The sequence below is a fragment of the Moschus berezovskii genome, chromosome 7 (assembly GCF_049115385.1).
Source record: "Moschus berezovskii isolate FMDL1 chromosome 7, NW_MosBer_1.0, whole genome shotgun sequence".
NCBI classification, from domain to species: Eukaryota; Metazoa; Chordata; class Mammalia; order Artiodactyla; family Moschidae; genus Moschus; species Moschus berezovskii.
Window position 1 is genome coordinate 14,877,623 of NC_142466.1, and position 26,128 is coordinate 14,903,750.

At 51.8% G+C, this 26,128-nt stretch overlaps 1 protein-coding gene across 2 annotated transcripts in view; it reads left to right on the forward strand.

Moving 5' to 3' along the window:
* Positions 1-24,538, forward strand: part of KIF13B (kinesin family member 13B) — a 213,177-nt gene extending 188,639 nt beyond the window's left edge. For both annotated transcript variants that reach the window (XM_055428055.2, XM_088837822.1), the window contains exons 38-40: positions 12,807-12,869; positions 16,662-17,508; positions 19,808-24,538. In XM_055428055.2, the coding sequence (XP_055284030.2) occupies positions 12,807-12,869; positions 16,662-17,508; positions 19,808-20,094 (1,197 nt within the window). In that variant the 3' untranslated portion in view covers positions 20,095-24,538. The remainder of the gene's footprint in view (positions 1-12,806; positions 12,870-16,661; positions 17,509-19,807) is intronic.
* The last annotated feature ends 1,590 nt before the right edge of the window (positions 24,539-26,128 follow it).

Sequence of the window (26,128 nt, forward strand, 5' to 3'; positions counted from 1 at the left end):
AGTCGCTCAGTCGTATCTGACTCTCCGTGACCCCATGAATCACAGCACGCCAGGCCTCCCTGTCCATCACCAACTCCCGGAGTTCACTCAAACTCATGTCCATCGAGTCGGTGATGCCATCCAGCCATCTCATTCTCTGTCGTCCCCTTCTCCTCCCGCCCCCAATCCCTCCCAGCATCAGAGTCTTTTCCAGTGAGTCAACTCGTCGCATGAGGTGGCCAAAGTATTGGAGTTTCACCTATTTCCCATGAAGTGATGGGCCCAGATGCCATGATCTTCATTTTCTGAATGTTGAGCTTGAAGCCAAACTTTTCACTCTCCTCTTTCACTTTCATCAAGAGGCCTTTGAGTTCCTCTTCACTGTCTGCCATAAGGGTGGTGTCATCTGCATATCTGAGGTTATTGATATTTCTCCCGGCAATCTTGATTCCAGCTTGTGCTTCTTCCAGCCCAGCGTTCCTCATGATGTACTCTGCATATAAGTTAAATAAGCAGGTTGACAATATACAACCTTGACGTACTCCCTTTCCTATTTGGAACCAGTCTGTTGTTCCATGTCCAGTTCTAACTGTTGCTTCCTGACCTGCATACAGGTTTCTCAAGAGGCAGGTCAGGTGGTCTGGTATTCCCATCTCTTTCAGAATGTTCCACAGTTTATTGTGATCCACACAGTCAAAGGCTTTGGCATAGTCAATGAAGCAGAAATAGATGTTTTTCTGGCACTCTCTTGCTTTCTCCACGATCCAGCGGATGTTGGCAATTTGATCTCTGGTGCCTCTGCCTTTTCTAAAACCTGCTTGAACGTCTGGAAGTTCATGGTTCACGTATTGCTGAAGCCTGGCTTGGAGAATTTTGAACATGACTTTACTAGCGTGTGAGATGAGTGCAGTTGTGTGGTAGTTTGAGCATTCTTTGGCATTCCCTTTCTTTGGGATCCCCTAAATCCACTAAACAGTGGAACCGCAGAGACAGCACAGAGTAACCCAGCAGGCCATAGAGTAAGGTAAGCACACTCATTTCTCTCTTCATCAGTTTCAAAACCATTTCTCTCTCTCTGTTTCCCACCTAACTGTGATGAAAGATCTTAAAGCATGTTGCTTTTTCTGTTTCTATCCCAAGTTAGTTTGGAGACTTAAACTCCTTCTCTGGAAGAGTCACAGTAGCAGAGACACAGCAACCCACCTAAACACATGCCTGGATTCTCTCTGGCCTCATTAGAGGACACTTAGATCATTGCACATAGTTCTGGGTACCTTACGACTGGACGTCCATTGACCAACTGGAATTATTTCAGAGAATAACATCAGAAATGATTTATGAGGAAGGATTAAAGGAGTTATTTATAGCTTGACCGAACAATGACTAAGAGAGCTGACTGTATAAGCATTCAAGGGATCGCAGCACAGAAGGTGGGGAAGAATTGTATAAGGATGGTTCCAGGAAAGCAGCAGAATGAAAGGCACAGAACGACAAAGTGATATTAACGAAGAGAAGGTAACAGCCGTGAACGAGTACAGTGATTTATAGAAAGCAGGGTCCTCTCTCAACACCTCCATGGGTTTCAGTCACTTCTGTTTTTTAAAAAATAAGATTTTGAAAATGTAAAAATATTCCCAGTAAGAACCAAGGAATGAAATAGGTCCTGTTTCTACCAGTCATATTTCCTCTTTTCTTTGTTAGATTAGGTGGAAGAGAAGCAGAAGTGATGAAGGAATGATTATTAACAAAGAAGTACTTTTCATCAGAGTGTCCTTGACATTTTCAAACAAGGATGTTCAGTTCCGTCCCTCATGCAAAGATACAAACACATAATCGCTAATGAAAAGATTAGTGCTTATTAACTTGTTCTTTGGAATCAGCAGGTTCTCAGATTTGGGGGGCATATTTCAGTATTTGAGAAGATTCATGAGTCTTTTCTTGTAAGATAGAGGTTAACAATTCATCCTGAGGAGTAAATAAATTTATGAAAAGAAAATAACGATTTTAAGGAAGTCTTTAAAGACAAAGTTTCTCATATTTTACCAGATCATCTGGCTTGAACATATTTATAAAACTTACGTTTCTCACTTTTATGGAGATTTGTTTTTTGTTTGTAATCAATTTCTGTCTGAGTTCCAGAGATGCAAAAGATACAAGCACCGAAGGAGGTGGCAGCTGACAAAATTGCTGTCTTTGACCTTCTGATGCAAGTTTAGTAACGAATGTGGAAAATAATGAACTGCAATTAATGAAATCTGCACTCATATTCAAGTGTGTTTCTCAGACAGCACATAAAATAATTGAAAGAACTTCCTGCTCTCTAATTAGTTAGATTGAATTAATTTGGCATAATAGCTTTTTTCATGTGTCTAGAAGTTGGTGTTCAGATGAAGCTATTTATGTACTTCCAACTTCTGAATTCCAAATGGCATCTTTGGTTCATTTGGGGAATTAAGGAGTTAATGAAAGAAAAAAGTGCAAGTATTAGTCGCTCGGTCGTGTCGACTCTTTGCTTCTCCATGGACTGTAGCCCACCAGGCTCCTCTGTCCATGGAATTCTCTAGGCAGGAATAGTGGAGTGGGCTGCCATTCCCTTTTTCGGGGGATCTTCCTGACCCAGGGAGTGAACCCAGGTCTCCCGCATTGCAGGCAGATTCTTTACCATCTGAGTTAATGCTCACATTTAATTTCCACCGTCAAAATCACAGCCACGTTTCTGACCTATCCTCTATTGTTAGCTCCTGTCCAGTGTCCTGGGCTTTGCTTCGGCCTACCCTGCTGACCACAAGGGATTCTGTCTTCATTTTCAACACGGCTTCCAGTGTGGAAGGTGGACAGAGCCTTGCGCAGGGAAAGCAGTGCGCTGCGCGTGTCTGAGCCCGCTGGAGAGATGCTTAGGTGGCTCTTTGAGCCTTCACGTGAGCGGCTGCTCAGTGACCGCTCCATGCGCACCATGGGGAGAAGCAGACACAGCTGCTCGTCCCTCCCTTGTGCGCTAGCACGCTGCTTCAGACGCTTCTTCACTCAGGCTCCTCTGATGAAACAGGCCGTGTAAGTGCTTGCTATGGGGTCTTAAGGCTTTATCGTCTTTTTTTTTCTCTTAAGTTCTATTTCAGTTGGCTGAGGTGTAGGAATTTGTCTCAAAGGAAGCTGCTATTTAAAATATATATATATATATTTTTGACTACTCCAGGCTTAAGTTGTGGCATGTGGGATCTAGTTCCCTGACTAGGTATTGAACCCAGGCACCCTGCATTGGGAGCCTGGAGTCTTAACCACTGGACAAACAGGTGAGTACCAAGGGTTCATCATCGTAACTAAAAATGAGAAAAAGGATCTAGACCTTGTTTTCTCGCCTTGAGTTTTCCTTAAGTATTCAGGATGTTTTTAAAGGTTCTTTTCCTCTGTAGTTTATATTTGGATGTGTTATGCTATATTGCTTGTTCTTGTGTTAATAAAGGGAAGTTTGTACAGACCTTTTGCAACACAGACTTTTAAATTCAAGGAAAATGATTTCTGTTCAGTTGCTTTGTGGATGAATTCTTAGGCAATTCTTACTGCTCTACAAAATGAGACTCTTATCTCTGTTTTGTTTTCTAGGATCATAACATCTTACCATCTGTCTTTGCCCCAGAAATGTATGGATATTGGCATACTTAGACACTAAGTTGCCAGGTTGTCTTCAGAGTTAGGGTTAGTAGCTAATCTGAACAATAATGAAAAGAAGATGGTTTCTGAGGCAGGATAGGAGTTGATTTGAAGAGACCTCATCTTCCACTTATTTTTCAGAAATGGGCCTTATGTACTTTTGTATGAGTCTGTAGACTCAGGGTTGGCAGGCTTTTTTGGTCAAGAGCCAGATAGTTTCATTTTAGCCTCATTTTAGGCTTTGCTGGCAGAACTGGCAGAACTGGCTGCAGACAGTGCTAAACAATGGGTCTGGTTTTGTTCCAATAAAACTTTATTTATAACCCTGAAATTAGAATTTCATATAATTTTTACATGTCACAGAGTATTCTTTTATTGATATTTTAATAATTTCAAAGTGTAATAACCATTCCTAGCTTGTAGGACATACCGAGCTGGGAGCAGTCTAGATTTAGACTCCATTTTTAAGTTTTTAGATTAACAGCCATTCTATTGACTCAGCTGGTAAAGAATCTGCTTGCAATGTGGGAGACCTGGGTTTAGTCCCTGGGTTGGGAAGATCCCCTGGAGAAGGGAAAGGCTACCCACTCCAGTTTTCTGGCTTGGAGAATTCCGTGGACTGTATAGTCCATGGGGTCGCAAAGAGTCGGACATGACTGAGCGACTTTCACTTCACTGTGTTTCATAAATTTTCCTTCATTCTTCATGGATACTTGAAAAACTGAGTGGATAGAGTGACTTATTACATCCTATTTTTAAAAAATAGAAATCATTTTCCACATAAATACTTAAGTTTTACCAGTTATCATATAGAAGTTTAAAAAGTAAACTAGCTAAACCCTAATATATAAGAAACTGTTTCTTTCCTGACAACTTCAGAAATATTAGCGTTTAAAATTTTCCATACGTAGGATCTTGAGTATGTTGAGCTAACACATATATTGTTGTTCAGTCACTAAGTCCCGTCCAACTCTTTGTGGCCCCGTGTACTGCAGCACGCCAGGCTTCCCTGTTCTTTAGTATCTCCCAGAGTTTGCTCAAACTCATGTCCGTTGGGTCAGTGATGCCACCCAACCGTGAAGTCTGTTAGGACAGGCTCATACACTTTTATCAACTGATAAATAATTTACTTGTTGACGGAAGTGTGCCTTTTAGTTTTTGGGGTTTTTTAAGATTCATTTATTTTTGACTGTGCTGGGTCTTTGTTGCTGTGGGCTTTCCCTGGTGGTGGCGAGCCGGGGCCACTCTCTGGCTGCGGTGTGCAGGCTTCTCATTGCGGTGGCTTCTGTTGCGGGGCACAGGCTCGAGGGCATGTGGGCTTCAGTAGCTGCAGCACATGGGCTCAGTAGTTGTAGCCCGTGGGCTTAGTTGCCCTGCAGCATGTGGGTTTCCCTGGGAGGGATCACACCTGTGTCCCCTGCATTGTCAGGTGGGTGCTTAACCACTGGACCATTGGGGAAGCCCTTTTAGTAATGTTTCATGTAATTAAAATTAAATAGGAATATCAGGTATTAGACCCCGAGTGCCTGTTTCTGAAGAGGAGGACTGTGTTTGTGTTTGATTTTGCACACATTGTATACTCAACTCCTGAACACAACCTTTAGAATATAGAAGGCTACCTGGAGCCTGGCAGGCTACAGTCCATGGGGGTCACAGAGTCCGATGCGACTGAGCAACTTAGCACAGGTACCTGGAACATGTTTTACTCAGATCTAGAGAAATACCTTGGAAGACAGTGAATGAAATTCCAGTAATTAGGATTACCATGGCGCTTTAGACATGTACTGGGTGCTTCCTGTGCCAGGGATTTTATATACATCAGCTCAACAACAGTGCTGTCTGATGAAAGTATAATATGAGCCATGCGTGTCATTAGAAATGTCTAGAAGTCACACTTGAAAAAGTAAAAAGAAATGGGCTGAATTAAATAATTTACATAAGCCAGTATATTCATAATATCATCATTTCAACCTGTCATCAGTGTAAAAAACAATCTGAGATATCCTCTTTTTTTTGTTCTGTAGAGTCCTCAGAATCAAGTGTGTGGCTTACATTCTAGCACATCTCAATTCAGATACCAGATTTTCCTCGGAAATACTTGATCTGCATCCAGAGTTCATAGAATTGAAAACTAAATCTGCATGCCCAAAACGTTACAAAAACATACTAAAAGGCACTTTAATTTTTAAGTTTATATGTAATTAAGTAGAATAAAAAATCCCCTTCCTCAGTCACACCAGCCGCATTTCAAGTGCTCAGACGCCACCTGGCTGGTGGCTGCCATGCTGGACACACAGAGTTAAAGGGTAATGTTAGGCGCCGACTTAGAGATGAAGGTGAGTCTCGGGTAGGTAACGCCTTGTCTAAGGTTACGGTGCGTGAGGAGCAGAACTGAGACACAGCCAAGAAACAGAATTTAACGCATGATTGTGATCTGAAGAGATCTCACTGGATCTGATTAAAAACAGCAAGTGATAGTATTTAGAGATTCAGTCTATAGGGTATTTGAAGGAGGAGCTAGTCATGCTGTGGGGAAACACTGGGTAGAATCTGTCTTCAGGTTTTTTTTTGCCCATTTATTTCTAAAAACAATTATTTCTGGGCATTGACAACTTAAAGCAGTAAAGTGATGTGGTCAAATTTGTGTCTCAGGAAGCTCCTCCTCTCACTGCAGTTTGGAAGGTGGATTTGGAAGAGGATAGAACTGGAGGAATCTACTCAGTGAATGTACAAACCTCATGAGGGATTGTAATATTGGTCAGAGAAGGGAAGTCACCATCCCATGCTGACACGTGGACGCTTATCGCTGGCCGGAAGGAGCATGTGGCAAGTGGGCTAACAGTGTCTCTGGTACGGACCAGCTGGTGGCTGCCCACCGTCCTCCCTGGCTGACATAGCTCAGAGAATTCCTGTGGACTGGATTGCCACTTCTGGATGTGCAACCAAGAGGTGATCAGGTTTACCCAAAGAACTGAGGGAGTGATTAGAATGAGAGTTACTCACTTAAACTGAGAACTCTGACTGCCAGGTGGATACAAGAGCTGGTGTCGTCCGTGGCTGGCACAGGCTCAGCCGGATCCTGCTGGAAAGCCAGAGTGCAGATCATGAGGTTGATCGTGGACCCCTGGCAGAGGGGGTGGGGGTGCTGGCTGTGTGAGCCGGGGCGGTCCTGAGGGGTGCCTCCCCCACAGTGGCTGGTGCTGCCAGTCCCTGCACGGTTGCTGGGGGCACTGCCGGCTCAGCACCCGGCCTCTCTGATTAACATAATCTTTCAAACTCTGTCTATATTGATTCAGCTATTGCTGATTCTTGATCTTTAGGTGATTGTACATGTCTGATTTTATCTAATGTTGGTACTTTTAGCAGAACGTGTTCAAAGATGAGGAGGTCTTCTGCTTGGTAGTGTTCTTATATTTTTCCCACTTTATCAGCATGAAAATCAAAGGTTGTCTATTGAGTATTTATGGCAAGAATAAATCTTACATCTCTTGTTGTATTTTCCTAGGCTTGGATTAAAGTGATTGGTTAGAGTTAAAAAAAAAAAGACTTAGAGGATCATATTTACTTAGGAACCATTAGAAGATGACTTGTAAAGAATTTATCAAATTCATGGTAAGGGGTGATTATTAGGAAAGGTTTGTTTTCAGACAAGAGAAAAAAAAGGGATCAGAAAAGTCAGTGTTTTTGAACAAAGTGTTAATTAAGTAGCTTCAACAGATAACTCTTCTACCCTCTACCTACCCCTGTGCCCAAAATTTGGAATTTGATAGGATTTTTCTAGGTCCTAACTGTACAATTCAGCCTTTATATCACTTAAGTCATTCCTTCACTTATTTACTTGTTCAGTCAACAAACATTAAGTTCTTGTTTTGTGGATGAGAGATGAATGAGATAATCCCTACCCTGCAGAGAGCTTGCAGTTGAGAGTGACCCCCGTCAAGACAGATTGACAGATAAATGGGTTATAGGTGGTGTGTTGAGGTGACACAGTGAAGGTCGGGGGGTGGCATTTTACCTGCAGTTTCAGAAAGAGTAGCTCAAGCTCCAGCTAAGACTCACCAATGGCTAGGTCTTCACCAGGTGGGTCGTGATTCCCTCAGGGAAGGGACAGCGCGGGGAAGTCTCTGGAAAAGAAGCATGCTCAGCCTAATGAGAGATGAGGTCCTTTCACGTCATGTCAAGGAGTTAACACTTCATTCCAGGCAAATTAGCTCTTACGCCTAGTTAGGACATCCTGAGCTCTGGTTTCATTCAGGTGGCATGTGAAAGCCAGAGCTTAAGAATGACAAGATAGGGTCTGAGAAGTGACTGTCACCTTTTCCCCACAATACTTCCACGCCACCCTGTGCCTCTCGCGTGCTGGCCCACTAGACCTGAGCCGCACTCAGGACAGCGCCCTGGTGGGTTCAGCTGGCCTTGAGGCCACGGTCCCTTCTCATCCTGTGTCTGACTCCTGGTGTAGGCGTCCAGTCTTTAACCGTTAGGTGAATGCCTCTGCGCCTCGCTTTCTGAAGTGTGAAATGTAGATAATTATATTCACGCGCCTCATGGGACTTTTTAATATTTATAGCTGCAAAATACTTTGCAGTCATTTTTATTAATAGTTACCAGATGTGTCGTAAGGATTAATGAACTTATGATCTGAAATGTTTTGAGCTCTCGAAATAGGAGGCAGCCGCCTGCATGGGGGATGTGCAGAGGAGCATTAAAATGCAAACAATACCATTTGGAAACGTGAGCCCCTCTGCGTGAAGGACAGATGGCACGCTGAAGCGCTCAGGACGCTCTGTAGGTGTTTTTGGTGCCCGTAATGAGGTTGCTGAACTCACCGAAGGCCGTTGCCCCATACTGACGGAACCTGGTGCTCCCTCGCGGTTGGGCACGCGTGGGAGCGCGGGCACCGCCGTGCTGCTCCCCGTGAAGCCAGCGGCCCCCTCGCCCCGTCTCCTGTTCTTCCCGGGCGCCGCCTGTCTCTCGCCCCTGGTTGTCTCCGGGTGTTCGGTGGCCTCCTTCATATCTCTGAATTCTCCTTTCTGTTTCCTTCTCCTCCTATCATCCAAGTTCAGGCTCATACGTTACTGGTGCTCTGTCTCCTGCTTTCGGGATGATCTGCTGTAAGCCTAGTTCTGAGCGCCGCTTCATTTGGTTCCTTTGCTCGCTCTTCGTCGCCTGCGGAAATCCACCGTAAGCTCACAAGGCCTCCTCCGCACGCCCTGACCTCCCTTCCCTCTGCCCAGCTCTGGTCACTCCAGATCCTTTCCTCTCTTGAAGACCCCCTGGAAGGTTGAGAAGCTTTTCCCGGGCAGGGAAGTGAGAGGGAGCCTCCAGACAGAAAGGGCAGCCTGCCTTTGTCACGCCACTCTTCGTGGGTCGCCTGGCCCCCCACAAGGAGCCATTGTGTCTTCAAGGTCTGTCTCCAGGTGAAGTCACCCCCATGAAGGTGTTCTCGGCCTGGTCCCTGGATAACCCCTTCCTCCTCTGCATCTTCTCTGCTTGGAAACTTTCATTCTGATCCCTGTCATCTTCCTTGATGGTTTTTTTTTTGCATACACATCCTTCCCCCAGACTGGATTGCTGCTTTGTTAAGAGTGAGCCCGTTTCCTTCTGGTCTTCATATTCCCACAGCACTGTTGCAACACTTTGTACACCTGAGACCTGAGTCCTTACCTCTTTTTTTTAAGTATTTGAAATATTTTAAAGTTATTTACTTATTTTTTGGGGGCGAGGCTGTGCGGATCTTCAGTGCTGTATTCGGGCTTTCTCCAGTTCTGGTGAGTGGGAGCTGCTCCCTAGTTGTGGCACACGGGCTTCTCATCGGCACGTCCTCTCTTGTTGCGGAGCACAGGCTCGGCGGTCGGGGTGCACCAGCTTAGTTGCTCCGAGGCATGTGGAATCTTCCTGGATCAGGGATTGAACCCATGTCCCCTGCATTGGCAGGTGGATTCTTAACCATTGGACCACCAGGGAAGTCCCTGAGTCCTTGTTGAGCTGAAGGAGAGCCCCACTAAAGCAGAGCCCCAGTTAAGTTTGTCATGCAGGGCAGCATTGTGGGAAAATTTGAAATACACAAAAATAGAGTGAATACTGTGATGGATCCCTATGCATTCGTCACCCAGCTTCCATGAAAAGCAGTCTGCGGCCAGTCCTGTGTTCTGTGTGTCTGTGCCCCCACCCTCTTGAGCATGCCCTCTGCTGGAGAACAGTCCACCGTGATGCTCTTTCATCCAGAGCTGCTGTCTGGCAGCCATTCCTAGGAGGGGGCACCGTGAAGTGCCTAATGTGTGAAGCAGAGAAGTAGGTGTGGCTGACCCACTCAGACCTGATGTGATCTTATTGTTGACGTAGGTTCCAGCCATTTCAGGTGTATCTAGGGGTTGGGCAGGTGTCTCTACAGAGCAGATCTGTTGCCTGATCAAGAAGTGTAAGTGTTAGTCGCTCAGTCATGTCTGACTCTCTTTGACCCCATGGACTGTAGCCCTCCAGGCTGCTCTGTCCATGGACTTCTCCAGGCAAGAATTCTGGAGTAGGTTGCTGTGTCCTTCTCCAGGGGAATCTTCCTGACCCAGGGATCGAACCCAGGTCTCCTGCATTGCAGGCAGGCTCATTACTGTTTGAGCCACTCGGGACGCAGTGGCTGTGGAGAACGAGGCACAGCAAGGGGGGGCGTGCGGCCTCGTAGCATAGGAGCCTGGGGCCGTGGAGTTCCAGCACTGCATCCCAGTCAAGCAGATCCTTTCCCACACAGTTACTGGATTTTTAAAAAATTATTCTGAATCGTAAAGAAGAGTACGTTTTTCTGTACCGCATTTAGGAAGACATAGAAAAGGTTTCATCCTGGGTGGCTACAGGTCCATCTTGGTGGGAATTTTGCATTTTTGCGCTTTAAAGGAGAATGTTTCATCTCAATCTTGTCTGTTTTGAATAAGATATAACTGAAGAATGTAAGTATTTTGGGGTTCCAGCCTAACAAACTTTTTTCCTGCCCTTACTGAGAGATACGGTCTGAACACCTTTCCGTTCATGGGGGGCTTTGGGCACAATGGGGAAAATAAAAATGAAGGTACCTAACCCTAACCCTAACCCTGCACTGAAGGGACCGTAAGACAGAGTGGAGGGTACGTGCTTGAAACGGAGAATCCCTGAAAGGAGGCCTGGGGCAGGCAAGAAGTGTGATGGGAGTTGGGTGGGGAGGCATGGGGGTCTTTCCTGGTCAGGGAATTGAGGGAAGGCTGAGGGGTTCATGGCCTTGCTGCTGGCAGGGCGCCCTCCCTCATCTGTTCCGTTGCCTTTCTTAATCACACCTCTGATCCTGGCTTCCCCAGGCCTTCGCCCCGAGGAGCTCCCGGTGTCTGCAGGGTAGAGCGCATCTGCCCTTAGTTTGTGGTCAGGTCCGCCCCTCTGCTTAGCTGTATCTCCTCCCATGTCCTGCTTCACTGTCTCTGGGCCTCTTTCTCAGATGCTGGTCCTGTTCCCTTGCCTCTCGCAGAATTATGCACTTCTAGCACCTTTCTCCCAGAGGGTGTCCCAGGGCATAATTGGCTGTAGCAGCACCTGGTGTATGAATTAGGTTGACAGCATTCTCCATGGGCTGTCTTGTTCCAGATGGACTTTTCTCCCTTCAGTTAAGAGTCTGGGCTGCTAGAAAGGAAGCATGACTTGGGCCGTCAGCCTTCATGCCTGCAGACTCTTGGGGAGTCACGACAGCAGAGGAGCCCTGGCACCGAGACACACCAGGGGGGACCTGGGAGGAACCGGATGCTCAGGACTGGAGGAAGGGACTTGAAAAGGTTTCCAGACCAGGTAGACTAGATAGATCAGGGTACTGCATGGCAACAAACCCTGACACCCAGCTTTGACTCCTCCTGTGAAATGGGATTGAGGGTAGGTGTTTGGCCCGGATGGAGCCCTCTTAGAGCCGAGCTCTCTGAGGTGACCTCCAGACATGTGCATCGGAGCAGGCAGGCCCAGGAAGGGGCCAGACCTTGGTTGGGGAAATAAATGCAGAACGTGGTAGACCCCAGGGTTCTCCACGGTGGTCGCGTCTGCTCTGTGCCTGCCTGCTGTTGTGAACGCAGCAGCTGCAGACTCCTTCAGGGATACCAGATCCTCCTCCTGACTTTTCTTTCTTCTGGGGCTAGTTTTTGTGTGGTTTTTAGCTCTCTGTTTTAAAAGGCTGTTCTTGAGCCACACAGCCGTAAGGAGCCGGCTCCACTCATGTGATGTCACTTGTGCCCATCAATTCAGGCTCTTATCCCGTCAGCCCTGCTCTGTTGTTGGCACCTGTTGTTTGCCCGCCTCACTCTTGCACGGTTTCTGCTGCCAGTCTGCCTTCCACCGGCAGGTTGGTCTTCTTCCCGTCCTGCCCCCTCGGCCCAGGAGCTGTGGGGGTCCTCGCCACTGCCCAGGAGCTTGGCTCAGACCCCAGAGCCTCTGTTCACATCCTGTCGCTCTGTGCTCCAGCCGCACTGGCGTCCATCCCTCTCGCTCCCTGTGACGGCTCCGCCCACGCTCCTCTGGACCAGGAATCCCCCTGGCTGGGCGAGGCTTGGTTTGTGCTCCACCTCCCCTGAAGCCTTTCCCGGTCTTCCTGTCCTGTCACATCTCTCTGTGAGGTCCTGTAATGCTCCTGTGTACAGATAATAAGTGATACTCTTGCGTGCTCAGTCGTGTTCGACTCTGCAACCCCAGGGACTGTAGCCCCCCAGGCTCCTCTGTCTCTGGGATTTCCCAGGGGAGAATATGGGAGTGGATTCCCATTTCCTTCTCCAGGGGATCTTCCCAACCCAGGGCTTGAACCCACGTCTCCTACATTGGTAGGTGGGTTCTTTACCACTGAGCCATCCAGAAAGCTCCATGTACACATACAGCCCTTGGCTAACACGTGCCGTGTGCAAGCGAAGAGAGCACCTCCACTCCTTACTGCCTTTAGCCCGTGTCTGGCGTCGCTGGGGCTGGGCCGCTGACTCTGCTGCTGGCTTTGTATATTTCCGGCACAGCACTCCCACCCCGCCGCCAACAGACCGACCAGGCAGTGACTTGTCAGAGTCCCTAAGCTGTCGAAGTCCACTCTGGGAGGGTCCTCCTGACAGCTCTCCTGTCTGTTCAGTTGAAGGCTTCTCTGGCTCTGTCTGCTCTGCTCCCCCTGAGCCCCGAGCCCACCTGCTCCCTTGTTTCCTCAGCCCGTGCCCCGAATCATGGTGCAGTCGGCCCTTCCGGACGTCGGGTCACCCAGGATGGCCGAGGTGAGTTGGTCGGGCCAGTGGTGCCTTCTCTGTGTCTGTCCCACATACGGTGGGTGGCCCCAGTGCTGTAACTGTGGGGGCCACACCCGTGGCTTTTAATTTTAGCATTCTTGCCTCGATAATGAACTATAATATAGGCCACTGTCTTCTCCCTCTCTGTTTTGCTTGTTACACTTTTCTATTTTCAACTTGTTAATCATATGATTGCTAAACTCTTAGGTGCTTGACTGCTAATGTAGTCTGCTGTTTTAATAGCCCACTGCTAGGCAGAGGCGATTTCTATAAACAGAACCATCTCCTTATCCCAAGTGTTGGCTTAATTCTCAGTTTTACATTTTATTCTGATTCATGATATCAGCGTGAAAAGACTGACGCTAAGCTGGGGGAGAAAATCATCTCTTATGATCTCCCACAGATGAACAGCACTTCTCTCTTATGAATAGCAAATCTATTTTCTCCCACTGTGCCGTTCATCCTCTGAGGAGATGCTGTGTCTTCCATAGGAAGTTTTTTATTTATTAAAACAGGAGCTGCTGCTGCTGCTGCTAAGTCGCTTCAGTCATGTCCGACTCTGTGCGACCCCAGAGACGGTAGCCCACCAGGCTCCCCTGTCCCTGGGATTCTCCAGGCAAGAACACTGGAGTGGGTTGCCATTTCCTTCTCCAATGCATGAAAGTGAAAAGTGAAAGTGAAGTCGCTCAGTTGTGTCCGACTCTTAGCGACCCCATGGACTGAAGCCTACCAGGCTCCTTGGTCCGTAGGATTTTCCAGGCAGGAGTACTGGAGTGGGGTGCCATTGCCTTCTCTGAAAACAGGAGCAAAAGAGGCTGAATCATTTGCAAGATAATTCAGATGTCCAAGAGTTCACTCTTTTCTGCACGGTCCATTTCAATCCTAGGTGTTCGCGAATTTAAGCAAAGGTAGAGCTGCCCCCGCCCCAGCCCCCATGAGTCGGGTTGATGATTTCTCAAGGCAGGACTAGGGCTCCCAGGCCGGTGGGCCTAAGGGAGACCCTTACACAAGGGTGCTGCCCTGCTGGCTTGCTCAGATCCAGGCTTTCCGGCAGCCGTAGGAATGTCTGTGCTGAACTGTGACCCAGAGAGGCAGGGAGATTCCCACTCACATAGCAACTCCAATCGAGTGGGAACCCGCAGTGTCAAAGCGGAAGGAGCGGAGCTGCACTTGGCTCAGTGGGAAAGAACCAAGAATCAGGGCAATCAGAGCTCACCTTCCGACCCTCCCACCCTGGCTCCTCTTTCCTGTCGCCCTGGATCTGACCTTTGATCCCTGGCTTTTCTCTTACTGGAGGCTTTGGGTGAATAGCCTCTCTGGGCCGCCTCGTAAAGTGAGTCCTTTCTGGCCTGCATCAGAGGACACGGTGGAAACTGATGGGGTAGAAGCTGATGGAGCTTTGAGGCCCTCCCTGGGCCGTCCACTCCTCAGGACTAAGTCTTTCCTTCAGCAGATCCTGCAGCTGGGGGAATGGCCTTATCTCCAGGGAGTGGGGAACTGCAGACTATTTCAGAACCATGGTTACTGTTCAGATTTCAGAGTCTCCTAAATTTTGCTTGTGTATTCGTCCCTGCCTGGTCAGTGAGATTAAAAATAGAATAGAAAAGGATAAATAAAACATGTACAAGTTGCGAAAGAAAAATGATTGAAGGATTGCCTCATCTTTTAGAGTATTTATGCTGGTGACAGTTATTGATCTACTGGATTTAGTAAATTTTGCAGCCCAGAGATCCATCACAAAAATGGGTTGTTAATCTCAAGAGGTGCCGTTAATTTCGTACCCTGAGAGTGTGCCTTGTGGGGGAAGGAGGGCCTCCGGAGACAGGAATATAAATGACAATTCACGTGAAAATGTATGATTTATCAAACTGCTGAGTTAAGCCAAGTAACTGTAAGAGACTTATAGATCTCAGCTGTTTCCCAGTTCAAATAAATCCTGTATTTCAAATGGAAAATGGCCATTCCTGTAAGATAAATAATCTTTCCGTAAATATTGAGAACATATTTCTTTTTTTAAGCAGCACCCTTCTCACCCCGCAACCCACTTTGCACTCCGTCTCCCCTTCCCTGTCATTATGTACCGGGAACAGAAGGATATCTGCCACCTTCTCCCGGTGGCTGAAGTTATCATGGCAGGAACACCCGAGAGCACGTCGGGGGCCCGCGGAGCTCGGCCGAGAGTCAGCTGTCGGCGTCCCCAGGACATGGGGCTCTGAGTGGCTCTGCTGGAGTGACTCAGACCCAGGGATGGGCGGCGGGGAGCCCAGCGCAGCTCCGGCCTCACTCAGCCCTGCTCGCTGGTCTGGCTGATCCTCGGCCCACTAGTCTGCAGGATCAGAGACCCTGACCCAGGCCGTGGATCCAGCCTGGAGCAGTGTCTCGAAAGACAGGCTCTCAGGGGAAGGGTACAGCCTGCAGGCAGCCTCTGTCCCTCCCATTCCCCTGCCTCCTGGCCCCAGAGACTCCAGGGTCATCGCTTCCTGCCCGAGTTGTGCTCTGGCACGTCCGGATCCCTCGTCAAGGCCACCGTTTCAGTTCTGCAGGAGCAGAGTGGTCTCCTGGCCTCCAGCGATCCTCTCAGCCTCCCCAGGAAGTTGGTGCTGGGCAGGGGGTCCGTTCCCGAGAGAGCGGAACTCTGGGCTTGAGCGCAGGAGGTGTAAGAGGGAGTCCGGCGTTCACATGCGCCATGCTTTATGTGAAGGCTCGCCTGCCCGTCTTGTACCACCCTGCCCAGCTGGCCGCCCTGCGTCCTCGTTCCCACCACCAGGCAGTTCTGACACCAGGGGAGTGTCCCACAGTTAATTCCGCCCTGACCTTGTCTTCTGGTGACAGCATCCGATCCCCTCAGCTTGCCCCCCAAGACTGCCCCCACCTGAGACGCCAAGTCCCATGGGCTCCAGACCAGAGGATCCCCTAATCCCTCCCTCAGGTTCAGTTACTTTGCTGGAGCGAGTCATAGAACCCGAGAGAAGTATTTTACTTACTAGACTATCAGTTTATTAGAAAGGGATGTAATATAGGAGCAGCCAGATGGGCGAGACCTGCAGGGGAAGGGCAGGGTGCTGCTGTGCTCTCTGGGCATGGTGTTTGCCCAGATTGCCACGTGTTCACCTACCCAGAAGCTTTCCAAACCCTGTCCTTTTAGGGGTTTTGTGGAGGGCATTACATAGGTGTGGTTGATTAAATCGTTCGCCATTGGCGAGTGAGTCAGCCTCCAGCCCCTTTCCAGAGGTCAAGGATGGGATGGAAACTTACAACCTTCTAGTCATGTGATTGGTCCCCTTGGCAACCAGCCCCTCCCTTGGGGGTTTTTCAAAAGTCACCCTCCTTAACATAAACTCAGATGTGGTCGTAAGGGGCTTGTTATGAGTATCAGGAAACCTTTATTGTTTCTAGCATTTGGGAAACCCCAAGCATTTTAGGGGTCCTATACGAAAGAGCAAGACACTTAAGACCAAATGTGTAATTCTGAACTAGAAACCATACTATCATAGGCAGCTACAGGAGCTGTGCTTTATGGAAGGGGGGGGTGGCAATGAGGGGTACTCGGGGCTGCCTTGCTCAGTCCGGGTCAGGGCGGGGAGGGGCAGCGGTGGCTTGGCGCCTGTTGGCCTCTGTTATCCGTGCTCAGAGGTTGCACACAGAGCTGATGTGGGAACCTTCCGCCCTGCTGCACGGCCAGTCTGTTCCCATCATCAGAGCTATCTGTCTCTACAGAGAGCAGGATTGGCCTCGAGGCTTTGGGGAGGAAAGCCTAACTCTGAACTCTCCCCTTTGCAGGCTCAGCGGGAGAATGGGGGGCTGCGCGTGGCCCCCAACATGCCTGTGGCCCCGCCTGCCAGCCCTGTGCCCAGGACCTGTGATGGGCCCCCGAGAGTGACACCCACCTCCCCCGCCCCCGAGGGTGGGGATGGGCCCCCCAGCCCCCTGAGCGAAGCATCCAGCGGCTACTTCTCGCACAGCGTCTCCACCGCCACCCTGTCTGATGCCTGTGGCCCGGGTCTGGATGCCACAGCCTCAACCCCTCCGGGCCCTGGCCTGGCCACCCTCGAGCCCCTGGCCACCTCGGTGGAGGGAAAGGCACCGGGCAACGGTGCAGCCCTGGCCTCAGCTGGGGCGTCTGCAGAGAAGCAGAACCAGGCAGCGGGCCCGCCATCACCCAGCCAGGCAAGCGGGAGCTACCCTGCCGCCCCCCAGAAGCCAGAGAACACCCAGCCCCAGGGGAAACCAGTTGCCGGCCCAGAGCCCGACGTCTCCAGGCCACCGCTGCCTTCAGACCCCCGGTTCCAGCCGCCCGCTCCTGCCTCTCCATTCAGGATCCAGAAGGTGCGGACCTCGGAGCTGAAGTCGTTCACGCGCATGCTTGGCGGGGACCCCGGTGGCCCCTCAGGGACCGCAGAGGACCCACTGGCCTCAGAGGACCTGGGGGATGGCGGCGCGGGGGCTCAGGCCCCGGGAAAGCTGGAAGTCTCCTCAGATTCTGAAGAAGCCAGTGAGGTCCCAGAGTGGCTCAAGGAGGGCGAATATGTGACGGTGGGCACCAATAAGACGGGCATCGTGAGATACGTGGGACCCACCGACTTTCAGGAGGGCACCTGGGTTGGAGTGGAGCTGGACTTACCTTCAGGTGAGTGATGCTAAATCCCCTTACATTAAATCCCCCACCTCTGTCTTGGGACAGGTTCCTGCCCCCATGCCCACTGCAGTCTGGCCGAAAAGTGTGGGTGCTGCCAAGCACCTGCTGTGTGCCCTTGGGCACATCATTGACCTCTCTGAGCCCCGGAGTTACCACTTTTCAAAATCAGGAATTTTCTCTAGATAAGACTCTCTTAAGTGTTTTAAAGTCAGATTCTCTCTCTCTTTTTTTAACCTGCAGAGATTTGTCAGAAATTTAAGACATTCATTGAAAGCTACTAAATATTAATTCGATAATGAATTTAAATCCTGGATTTTAGTTTTTAGTCACAGAAGCGGCTGCATTTGAACTGTCACAGCACTAGCTCAGGTTACAGACCCTGATGCCCGTGTGGAGGTTCAGATGCCTCAGGTGTTCCCCAGACACCCCCAGGCTCCTGGGCCCCCAGCAGGAGGACGGAAGGAGAGGTGAGTCTCCTTTATAGAACGGCTCACCTCCAAGCCAAGACGACATCATTTGCAGAAAAACCGAGGGCAGGGCTTAAGGAATTGTTTTTCTGTTGTTTTTTTTTTTTTAATTGAGATACAGTTGATTTACAGTATTAGTTTCCAGTGTACAAACTGGTGATACAAGATTTTTACAGATTATACTGCATTTAAAGTTATTATAAAACACAGGCTGTATTCCAGGGCCATTTACTGTCTGCTTGTAGCCTATTTTATACACAGTCGTTTGTGCCTCTTAATCCCCTCCCTCCGTCTGGCCCCTCCCGCTCCCCTTCTCCAACTGGTAACTGTCAGTTTGTTCTCTGCGTCTGTGAGTCTGCTGTTTTGTTATAGCCCTTTGTTTTATTTTTTCAGTTCCACATGCAAGAGATAACATCCAGTATTTGTCTTTTTGTGTCTGACTTATTTCACTCAGCTTAATGCTCTCTAGGTCTAGCTACATTGTATATAGCAAATGGACAGCAGCTTTTTTCTTGTTTTTTGGGAATAGTTTTATTGTGATGCAGTTCACATAACAAAAAATCCAGAAGTTTAAAGGGTACAGTTCAGCAGTTCTTACTGTATTTCCAGAGTTGTGCAACCTGATTTTACAATGGGTTTATCACCCTCTAAAAGAAGCCGTATGTCGATAAGCAGGACACTCCCCTCCCCAAGCCCCAGGTAAATCATTAATCTATACTGCTTGTCAAAATTGATATGAAAGGTCCTCATCTGGACTTTCATATACATGGAGTCATAAAGGCCCAAGCTTCTGTGGCTGACTTATTTCACTCCTCCAGTTCCCCAGGCTCAGCCAGTCGCGGCCTGCCAGCACTTCGTTCCTTTTTATGGCCCGTGCTGTCCCGTTGTAAGGATGCCCCGTGGTGTTCATCCACTTGGCAGTTGATGGACATTTGGGTTACTTGTACTTTTGGGCCATTGCGAGTGTGGCAGCAGGGAGTACTCATCTTAGTTTCATGTGGATGTACTTTCTCTTGAGGAGATATAGGGGGCTCTCTGTGTCCAACATACTGAGTTCTGCCGGCCTGATTGCCTTTCTCCCTCCTGCCAGTGTGTCCCAGGGTGGGGCAGCCGTTCCCTGAGCCGAAGCTTGGTGGACATGTAGGGATCAGGGACCCACTCCTCACCCCCCTGCCCCGTGCTGTTCTTCACCTTAAAGCATTTTCTCTTTGCTTTTATGAAGGAAACATCTTCTCCCTGCCTTGACACACGAGGCTGACAACTCACTAGCTGCTGCTGTTTAGTTTCTCAGTTGTGTCCTACTGTTTGCGACCCCATGGGCCATAGCCCGCCAGGCTCCTCTGTCCGTGGGAGTCTCCAGGCAAGAATACTGGAGTGGGTTGCCATTTCCTCCTCCAAGGGACCTTCCTGACCCGAAGGCTCAAACCCGAGTCTTCTGCGTGGCAGGTGGATTCTTTACCACCAAGCCACCAAGGAAGCCCATCTCTCTAGCTTCAGTTCGGTAATTTGCCAGTTCCCATCCAATAGAGTTAGAAAATATAATCATTCTACCTTATGACCACCTTGCTTGGTTTGCATTTTGACTGTCCAGACTGAAAACGGTCAGTGCCGAGGGGGAGGAGGGGCTCTGCTTTGGCACGTGGGCATCAGAAGTGGCCAGGCCTTGACCGTGTCTGAGGCCACAGGGATCTGTCTGCAGTGACCACCGGTGCTGCCTGGGAGGCACTGCCCGGGCCCACGCCTTCCACGGGGCGCGGCTGCTCGGGCGCACGGGGATCCTCTGGGGCTGGGAGCCACCTCCACACCTTCCTCTCTTCCTGCAGGTAAGAATGACGGCTCCATCGGCGGGAAGCAGTACTTCAAGTGCAACCCCGGCTACGGGTTGCTGGTGAGGCCGGGCCGCGTGCGCAGGGCAGCAGGCGCAGGGCGGCGGCGCAGCGCGGGGCTCCGGCTGCAGGGCGCCCCCGAGCCCCGCAGGAGTGGCCCGCTCTCCGGCTCCGCTTCCAACCTGGCCTCGCTGACGGCAGCGCTGGCCAAGACCGAGGGCACATTGCTGCGGGCCGAGCGCGGCCACGGGAACCCCGAGAACCGCAAGTCCTGGGCCAGCTGAGCGGCGGAGCAGTTGCCTCCCGGCCTTCCGGGGTGATGGGCAGAGGGCGCCGGGCCCCTCCGCGCCTTTGTGGGGACAGTTCTGGGGGGCCCGCCAGCCGCTCTCCCTGGAGACAGGCCAGGAATGCTTTTTGCACGGAGACGTGGGGCTGGTGACCTCCCACCCCTCCCCCCCCCCCCCCCCCACCCCCCCCCCCGCTTCTCCCTCTCCCCAGGGGGTGAGGGCACGTCTCAGCCGGACCTCAGGTGGAAGGTTCCAGGAGCCCGGAGTGAGGTCCCCGCTGTCTCCCTGGGCCTGCCCACTCACGGCTGCTGTTGCTCTTTGCTCTATTCTGGTGACCCCGTTAACCTCTTAATTTAAAACATAATTGTTAGCTAGTGCCTTTTCACTTCCATGGAGGCGGCCCCCAGCGCCTCAAGTCCTGGCTTGCACCCGTTACCCCCAACACCCCCCAAGTGCCGGCTCCTCTAAGTGCCTGGGCCCCGGGCCTGCCCCTTCTTTCCCTGTTTCTTTCCACAGGGTTTCTTAGAGGTGTCTTTGTGGGAGTTTCAGCGTCTTTATACCTGGAAAGTTTTCTCTCTTTGCCATTTATTCCCTTAACAGGGTTCCTGGAATATATTTATTTATATTTATTTTTTCAAAATCTAAAATTGTTCGCGAGCCACAATCATCCACCCAGCACCGGTACCCAGGGCCCATCTTGCATATCACCGGCCTCCGTGACTGCTGCGGAACGGCCAGCCTGCTGCCTCGGACGGGGGTTCCTGGAGGGGCCAGAGGACACTCAGCTCCTCCCTGTGTCTTAAACACAGACGCACAAGTGGCCTTATTCTCAGCTGACAGCAGAGACGGGAGGTGGTGGTTGTGCTTCTGAGTTCAGAGGCGTCACGGCCTTCCTTGGTGCAATTCGGGGTCTGGGAGCATCCTTAGACCAGTTGAGCTTCATGGCAGTTCTGTGCCCTGATGCCTGCTCAGCCCAGGGGTGCAGCCTGGCGGGGTTCACCCCTGGGGGCCTCTAGGCCCCAAGGGCCGGACAGCCTTGGCCCTGAGCCCTTTTTCCATCAGTGCTTCTCAAATTACCAAGGTGGTGGTCAGTGACCTGGTGACGAACATTCGGCTGCCTTCCCTGTCTGTCATCGCGGGAGCCACTGGGCCTGTGCTGTGAGCAAGATTTGGGGACACCGTGCAGTCGAGGGTGGAAGCTCAGAGCTGGAGTTTGCACACAGCATTCTAGGCTGCCTCCTCAGTTCTCATGTTTAGACTTAAAAATGATAGCCAGAAAGCTTGAAAAAAAAAAGAACAACAAAACTCGGTTCTCCGGCAACATGAAGCCCCTCACTTGAAGGCGGCCCTGGTTCCCTGCCCCTGGAAGGGGCTGTAAGGGGCCACAGGAAGGAGCTAGGATGAAGAGGCCTCTACGACCCGGCCTGCTAACGCCAAGGCACCCTCCTGTCGCCTCTGGGACTATGGGACAGGATGGAGCTGTGTGCAGACTCTGCCGGCCATGGGCTCACCTGCCTGGAACAAGATCTCATCACCCCAAGCTAGATTTAGAATGGGGGACAGGCCCGGGAGTCTAAGATCGCACCCCTTCATCTCAACAAATACTCCTCGCTTGGGAGCTGGAAGGGTTCTCACAGTGAACAGGCTGAAACCAAGAGAGTTACTGTTTTTTTCAGCGTGTGGAAGCCCTAGCCTCTGATTCCCCGTCCGGGCTCTTTCTGTGTCCCCGAGAAGCGGCTCCCAGCCCACCTGGACCGCCGCCCGCCCAGGGCACAGCAGCCCGGCACGGACTCTGCAGGTTTTAGTGACCTGGCCCAGTGTGCCCTTGCTCCCATCTGCTGCCCCAGTGGACAGCTGGCCGGGGGTTCCGGGGAGGGGTGGGGGGCTTTCCTGTGACAGCTGCCCTGACTCGGGTGGAGGGCATCTTTCTCATCCCCTGGGTGCAGCTCCCAGGCTGGTGGTTGGCCCTCCGCCACAAGAAGCCTGTCTCCTTCCTTCAGGGCCAGGGCTGCTGGAATCCCAGGTCTGCAGGGGGCCGGGGGTCCCGTCTGTGGGGCCACCCCTGGCACTGCCTTCCTGTCCTCTGCTGGTCTGCTGGGGGAGCCCCTGCCAGGCAAGGCGTGTGCCTGAACCAAGTGCTCTTAACTGTTAGCTTTTCTGCGCAACCTCCGTCCCAGCATTGACCTTCTCCTTCAGACCTGTTTCTAGTGTGAGGTCCTCCGTGGACACCCTCCTGCCCCTGGGAGGGCGGCCCTTGCTCCCAGAGCCCTGTGAGCTGCCCAAGGGGAGAAAGTCGTGCACCCCACACTTGCAGAGACAGTGTGGGGAACCAGAAAGTGGTTGGGGTGTTTGTGATCCTCAAGGATGGAGCCTAGTACTTGTTGGGGCCCACCTGCCCCGCGGCGGGCGTCACAGCCTAGCAGAACCGGCCTCGGGTGGTCAACTGGGGGATGAGGGGCCGCACTCATTTTGTTGCTGGTTGAGCTAAAGTGGGTGAGATGACAGCAGGGTCGCTGCCCTGAGCAGGTTTTTGGCTGGAGCTTGCGGGGGCTGAGAGGAGCCTTGGGTGATGTGGGTTGGCTCCTTCCAACCTTGACAGAGGCCAGGAAGAGCCTTGGGTGATGTGGGTCAGCTCCTTCCAACCCTGTTGTCCCGGGAGGTCTCACTCTCCTTTTTCCTGGGGCCTGCCTTGCAAACATCCCCAGTTCCCTCTGCCTGAGCATCTCCCACCGGCCCTGCCCCGCACTCACCGGGGCCTGGTGTCCCTACCCAGTGAGGCAGCATCTCCTTAGAGCCCTTGGCCTCGTGCTTTTGGGACTGGGGAGCAGTGGCCAGGGCCCCTGTGTGCAGAGGTGGTCCTTCCTCCTGGGAGGAAAACACTGTTGCTGCTCTTGAGTCTGTAGCCCCTGGCTTGCCTGGGGTTTTCTCAGAATGTGAGTTTGGGCCCATGCTTGTGGTTAGGAAGGCCATGTCACTGGTCCTCCTGGTGAGCTGTCCCCGTAGCCAGGAGGTCAACGTGTAGGCCACCCCAGGCACCCTCATCCATCAGCGCTGCTGGCAGGGCAGTGGCTGGCCTGGCTCTCCTGACCCCGCTCTGGCCCCTGGGTGGCCTGGGACCCTTGAGGGCAGTGAGGGAGCTCTGGGAGGACACAGCAGGTGTGGAGCCAGCCATCGTCCCCCACCTCCCTGGACCACTCCCCACTCTGCTTCACGACCTCACATCGCCTTGGGTCAGCGTGTGGATGGATGGAGCAGACTCCTGGAGCGCCCTGGCCCCTCTCTTGCTGTCGCCGGCTTCCTGGGGGCTTGGGGACTGTCGTCTTCCAGCTGGGGCAGGCAGCTCACCCTGCCCCAGGCTGTCACATCTGTCCTCGCTCCTTGGTGCAGACTGATGTCACCTTGTGAGTTGAAGGGCTGTGGTCTCTAGAGCCAGGAGCCAGGCTGTCCTTTGCCCTGAGGATTTTTGGGGTTGGGTGTGGTTGGAGAGTGTTTGGGCGGGAGGGAGGGGCTCCCCCTTCCCTCTGTATTCTGTCCTTGACTTGCTGACAGACAGACCTCATTTTAAGTATCAGCAATCAGGCTCTGAGATTTAGTAAGACAGCAGGAGTGGTGGGGGGCTGTGTGGCCCTGGGGCTCCAGGCTGCCTGAGGACAGGTCAAGGCCAGGTGGGAGCCCTCCTGCTTTGCTCTGAGATGGTCACCCAGCCCAGACCCCAGGAGACTGGGGGGGGGAGGCAGTGGGGGTGGCTGACCGCGATGCCCAGAGGGAGCAGGAGGGTGACAAAGCCCAGCTATGGGGCTGAGTCAGGTTGGCCAGGCTGGCCTGAAGGGCCCTGGGTGCTTAGTGAGCTGTGAACAGCCCGAGGAGTCTGAAAGGCTTGGGAGAGATGTTCACCCCCTCCCTCCGACCCCACCCCCTGCCCCTTCCTTACTCTCCCACCTCTTGGATTAAGCTTCCTTGTCTGTGAAACCCATCGGGAGGTTTTCTGGGCTAAGATGAGCCGCCCTTGGCGGAGGCCTGCCTGCTCTCACACCTCCAGCTTCCAGGGTTGCTGCTCCGTCCGTCTGTCTGTCACTCCTCACCTCCGGGACGGGCTGTGCAGCCTGAGACCCCAACCCCATTGCCCCTGTGCGCACCCTTCTCGGAGGAAGCCTTCGTGCCTTCTGCGTGCTGCTCAGTAATCGTGTTGGGGGTGTCTTGGAACCTCTGTGTGTGTGGAGTTCTGTAAATATGGGTTCACACAGGAAGTGATTTTGATTGGCGGACTGTTGATTTCCTACATGTGAAATGGGAGTTAAGAAAAACCCAAAGACTCTGTAATGACCTGTAAAGACTTAATGATTTGTATAGTGAACTAAACGTTTGTAATTTTATACCCTATATGCCTTCCCACCATATGACCAACAGCCTCTAAATAAAACCAGATGATCTCCTGCCTGCATCTGTGGTCTTCCTTTTGCTCTCCCCTCTCTCCACCAAGGCAGGGGTGTTTGGGCTCACTCCAGACTGTCCCCCAGGGGCCGGGGTGGCCTGGTTCTGAGGGATGGGGTGGGGCTTTCCAGCACGGAGGCTGGAGGTGGGGAGGCTCAGGGCAGGAGCAGGTCCCCTGAGCACACCCCCTGGCCCGGAGGTCTCTGTCATGCATGTGGTTTTGTGGCCAGTGAGTTATCTTTTAGGAGCCAACGACCAACAGAAACTTCCTGATGACCTTAGACTTGGAGCTTCTGGGCTAACTCAGTGGAAGGCCACTTTTCTGGAGCAGGCATGTCCCGGCTCTGGGCCTCGGCCTCCGTGCCCCCTGGATCTGCGTGCCGCACCCCACGTCAGATGCTGCAGTCAGGGAGCAGGGCTTCCTTGCACTGCCGCACAGGTGAGCGGGCCTCCAAAGCCTCCGCAGCCAGGATTAAGGCTGTGGGCACCAGCAGGTCCCATCTCCACAGGTCGTGGAAACTGATGGCAAATTTTTGGGTCCCGCTTGCCTCAGGCCAGCACCCTCAGGACGTGGCACCCGGTGAGGACCCGAACAGCACGGGGGAGAGGAGCAGGCCTGGGGTGGCCCCAGGGTCCCGCCCTCCCCGTGAGGACGTGGCCAGCGCAGCATGCTGGTGGCCCCTCCTCGGTGAGTCACTCTGCCAGTGCATCGCCTGAGATAAAATGTACTTGCAAATATAAGGACCACAGCCGCCGGGAGGGCTGACGGGGAGGTGGCCGGCAGTCAGAGCACGTCCTGGCGGGAGTTGTTTATATTCATAAGTGCCCAGGACTTGTTCTCAGAGATAAGCACTGCCAAATAATGACAGAAATTTGGCAGCCAGGAGCTGTCCTGCTCCGAGGCAAGCGTCTCAGATGGATCTAGCTCCTAGGATAAATCTCGTTTTTTGAGCGGCTACTTACTCTCTTGCAACTCAATGAGGCCTTTTTTGCCTGAGGCTGTGGTGTTTCTAGTCGCTCAGACCCTAAGATGGGTGCCGGTGGGGACGTAACTGTTGTGTCCGTTCGCTCACCCTCTGGATCACTCGGAACACCTGCGTGCCGTCCTGCACTGGGCCTCCTGTTGCCAGACGAGAGCGCGGTGCCCACCAGCTGGGGGCCCTGGAGCTCTGGAGGGTGGAGGAGGTTCCCTCCAGGCAAGTGTGTTTGGAGGACTCTAGATGAGGCGCAGGGAGGGGATGCTGTGGGCACAACCAGAAGGAGCGGTTCTGGCACAAATAGGAGCATGGGGCGGCGACGGCCCTGAGCACCCCCCTTCTCCGAAAACCTGCTCGTCTCTATTGGCAGCCTAAAGCTTGGAGACAGCGTAAAGCTTTGCACGGTCTTTTCCCCACCATGTGTGAGAAAACAAACCATGTCTCCCTTTTCTCTGAGAAGGGGTTGGGAAACCTGTCAGGTGAGATGGGAGCTTGGGCACCTGGTCCTTCGGTCCTGCTTAAGAATTTGCTCCCAACCATCAGACGCCTTAAAGAAACAGATGACAGAGCTTCAGCTTTCTCCCACGTTGTTACTGTTAAAGGTGAAGCCCCGGGAAGGAGGG